General features: G+C 18.2%; 2 protein-coding genes across 2 annotated transcripts; both read right to left on the bottom strand.

Annotated features, from left to right (window-relative positions):
- Positions 1 to 385: 385 nt before the first annotated feature.
- PRSY57_1431000 (60S ribosomal protein L14, putative) lies at positions 386 to 1,323 on the bottom strand (the record flags this gene model as incomplete). The annotated part of the gene is made up of 3 exons (XM_012909910.1): positions 386 to 704; positions 906 to 970; positions 1,201 to 1,323. The coding sequence occupies 3 exons, from the start codon at positions 1,321 to 1,323 to the stop codon at positions 386 to 388; spliced, it is 507 nt and encodes a 168-aa protein (XP_012765364.1).
- A 1,595-nt stretch (positions 1,324 to 2,918) lies between these two features.
- PRSY57_1430900 (ATP-specific succinyl-CoA synthetase beta subunit, putative) lies at positions 2,919 to 4,307 on the bottom strand (the record flags this gene model as incomplete). Its single annotated transcript, XM_012909909.2, has 1 exon — positions 2,919 to 4,307. The coding sequence occupies one exon, from the start codon at positions 4,305 to 4,307 to the stop codon at positions 2,919 to 2,921; it is 1,389 nt and encodes a 462-aa protein (XP_012765363.1).
- Positions 4,308 to 4,472: the final 165 nt, after the last annotated feature.

Genomic DNA, 4,472 nt, shown 5'->3' with positions numbered 1-4,472 from the left:
AAAGAAAATAAAGAAGAAAATAAAAATGAAAATAAAAATGAAAATGAAAATAAAAATGAAAATGAAAATAAAAAAGGTAATATGAATTTTTTCATTAAATACATAATATATATATATATATATATATATATATATATATATATATATAACATATATATAAATGTATAAGATAAATTCCCAAATAAGTTAAAGGTACATATAAAATATATACACACATATAAATACATTAATAAATATAAATATAAATATATATATATATATATATATTTTCTTTATTATTATGTATTTATTTATTTATTTATGTATGTATGTATCCTATATACTTTTTGTTTTGTTAAACAATAATATATTTTTTTTTCTTGAAATGAACAAAGACACAACTCCTTTAAGCTTTAACCTTTTGTACATTTTTCTTAACTTTTTTTACGTTTTTATTTTCACCATTTTTTTTATTTTTTAAGGTTGTCATTTTCTTTTTTAATTCTCTCTTGGCAAAATATACTTGGAATCTTTCGAAGTCGGTAGCTTCATCTCTTTTTTTTTTTATGATCATTTTCTTTCCCAACTTTGAATTATTAAACTCTTCTAATACCTTAGTGCTGTTAACTGTTTTCCTTAAAAATCCACTTTTACAATTTTTGTTAATTTTAATTCTTTCCTTTAATAACTTTAATCTTTTCAAGGGGATGACCATACGAGGCACTCTGCAAAATAAAAAAATAAAAAAATAAAAATATATATATATATATATATAAACATATACATATATATATGTGCATAACCAAGGGACCCCCGTTCTATAACGGACATATTATACATCATAGAATGTTAAAAAGGTTTACATATAAAATATATATATATATATATATATTTTTTATATATACAAATGGTAAATTTTGCCTTACCCTGTAATAAATGCTCCATCGACGATAACACGAGTGATGGTTACAATATCTACAATAAAACACAACTATAAAAGAAAAAAAAAAAATAAAATAAATAAAAATATACATATATATTATATATATGAATAAATACATACATACATACATATATTTAACAAGTAATACATTTTTTTTTAACTCCTCACGTAAATTTTTTCATATTAAAAGAATAAATATTAAATATAAATATATATATATATATATATATATATATATATACATATACATATATATATTTTTTTTTTTTATATTATACCTTTCCAGCGTATGGACCATACTCAATAAGGCATAATCTGCCTGGCTCTACAAATCTTTTAAACAAAAGATTTTTTTTAGAAATATATAATTTTTCTTCTTCTGTTAATTCAACTCGTGGCATTGTTTTCACTATTTATTTATTATATTAATTTATATAATATATGAAGTTTTCTTCTTTTTTATATTAATTTTTTTATATTTTACAATTAATATTTTTTTTTATTAAAAAAAATATAAAAATATATATAATATTTATTTTAATTTTAATTTTAATTTTTAATGTTTCCTTATTTTATTTTCTTTAAAAAAAATAAAAAGAAAAAAAAAGGACTATATTTTTAAATCGTACTAAATACGAAAATATAATAAAAAAATAAAATAAAATTTTAGAGAAATATAAATAAAAAAAAAAAGAAAAAAAATGAAAAATTGTATATATTATAATTATTTTATGAGATATGTGAGAATAAGGTACAAAAAAAAAAAAAAAAAAGAAAAAAAAAAATTGGAATATATATTATTTATTTAAAGGAAGAAAATCGATTAATATTATTATATATATTATATATATATTTATTACATATAATTATATATTATATTATTATATAATATTTCATATTTCTTATATATATGTAAACAAACATATATAAAAACTTAAGTAATATATATTATTATATTACATTATTTTATATTATTTATTTATATATAAATATTATATAAAATATTTATTATATATTAGTGACCAATATATTATTATAATTTCAGAGATGGAATTTTTCAATTATATATATATAAAAAAATATATATATATATATAATATAATATAATAGTATATATATTAATATTTATATAAATTCATTATAATATGAATATTTATTTATACAATATAATAATATAAGATGTATTATTTATTATATATATGCCTTATATAATATATATATAATATTGGTGGTACAAGGGTATTTTATATTAGTATGAGTAAAAAAAAAATTCCCCCCTATAATCATATATATATAATAATATATAATATAAGATATTATTTATATATATAATTAAAAATTCTATAATATTCTTTATAATAATATAATTTAACAAATATTATCATGACATTTTAAAATAGAAAATATATGAAATAATGCTCCACAATAATAATAAATAAAATTAAATATTTTATTATTATATTAATATTATTATTATGTTGTGTATTATTTGTTTTTATTATACATATACAGGTATTATATTTTATATAGGTATATTATATGATGATACTATATATTATTTTATTTATTTCGTAAAATATATATATATATATATATATATATATATTAATATGTCATTTTTTTTATTTAAATTTAAGATGGTTTACAAATATTAAAGGTTTATTTTTAGCATAACTGAAAAAAATAAAATAAAATGAAAAAATATATAATATATAAATTCTGTACCATTTTATTTAAGTTCCTATGGTTAAATTATAAATGTATATGATAAATTTAAGGATATGCACATATAAATATATAAATATATATATATATATATGTATAAATAAATACATATATTTAATTCAGTTGTTTATTAAAAAATGGATATGTAATGATATTATGGAAAAGAAAAATAAACGTACATAAATATTAACATTAATATATATATATATATATATATATATATTTATATTAATGTTATATATTTGTATAATTTTATTTCCCCATGTTGATGTTAATTAAACGAGATGTCTATGTTTTCACGTTCTGCTATTTCTATAATTTTTGCCATGGCTACACTTTTTTGAGCAGCCACATTCATGTCTTGACATACAATACATTTAATGTTTGAGTTTTTAATAATTTCGTGTGCTTGTTCTTGATTCGTACCTTCTAATCTTATAATAATAGGTTTATTAAATTTTACTTGTTTGAATGCGTTAATAATACCATTAGCAATAATATCACATCTCATGATACCTCCTAGAATATTTATAAAACAGATTTTTGCATTTTCATTATTATTAATAATTTTTAAAGCTTCAGTTATTTCTTCTTCTGTTGCTCCTCCTCCTACATCTAAAAAATTTGATGGGTTACCTTTATGTAATATAATTAAATCTAAGGTTGCCATAGCTAATCCTGCACCGTTAACCATACATGCAATATTTCCATTTAATGATACATAATTAAGATTATATTTCTTAGCTAATAATTCTTCTTTATTTTCTTGTGTTAAATCTCTTTTTTCAAATATATTTGTTTGTCTATATTCAGCATTATCATCAAAATTTAGTTTGGCATCACAACACAAAACTCTTCCATCGTTTAATTCTGATAAAGGATTAATTTCTAATAATGTACAATCATATTTTTTAAAAACTTTATATAAATTTACAATCATATCTGTAACAATATTTAATTGGTCATTTTTAAAACCTATTTTTTCTGAAAACTCCCTAGCTTGTCCTGTAGTTAAACCATTGTTTATATCAATATTTAATTTATATATAGCATCCGGATTTTTTTTTATAATATCTTCAATAGATGAGCCTCCTATACTTGATCCAAGTAGAATTATACCATCAGAATTTCTATCTAATAGAAAAGCAATATATCTTTCTTTTCTTATATAAAAACGTTCACATATAAATACAGTATTACATTTTTTTCCTTCAGGACCACTTTGCTTAGTAATTAAAGTATTATTCAACATTTTTGTTGCTATTTCTTTTACTTCCATACTATTTCGACAAACATGAACTCCTCCTTCAAAATTATTTTCTTTAAAATAACCAACACCCCTCCCACCACTTAATACTTGAGCTTTTATTACTAAATCATTATCACCACAAACGTTTTGTAATAATAAAGCTTTCTCTTCTGCTTCTTCTGGCGTTTTCGCTGCATACCCTTCAGGACAAGGCACATTATGGGAACGTAATAAATCTACTGATAAATATTCATGAATACTTAAGTATCTCTTTGCAATATTATTTCTAAATGACGAAAAAATATATTCCTTTTTATAAAAACAATTATTTGTTCTCCCCCATATTATCTTATTACCAATATGTCTCTTAAACTTTAGCATGAAATTAAATTGGCTCTTAAAACGGGCCATTGCAAAAAAAAAAAAAAAAAAGCAAAAATATAAAAAAAAAAATAAAATAAAAAAAAAAAAATAATATATATATATATATATTTTATATATTATTTTTATTTTATTTTTTTATTCTTGTATTTTTTTTTCATTTTTTTTTTTTTTTTTTTTATTTTTAACAAACAG

Source organism: Plasmodium reichenowi, chromosome 14 (genome assembly GCF_001601855.1).
Source record: "Plasmodium reichenowi strain SY57 chromosome 14, whole genome shotgun sequence".
Lineage (NCBI taxonomy): Eukaryota > Apicomplexa > Aconoidasida > Haemosporida > Plasmodiidae > Plasmodium > Plasmodium reichenowi.
Note: the sequence above shows the minus strand (reverse complement) of the source record. Positions and strands in the feature narration are given on the sequence as shown.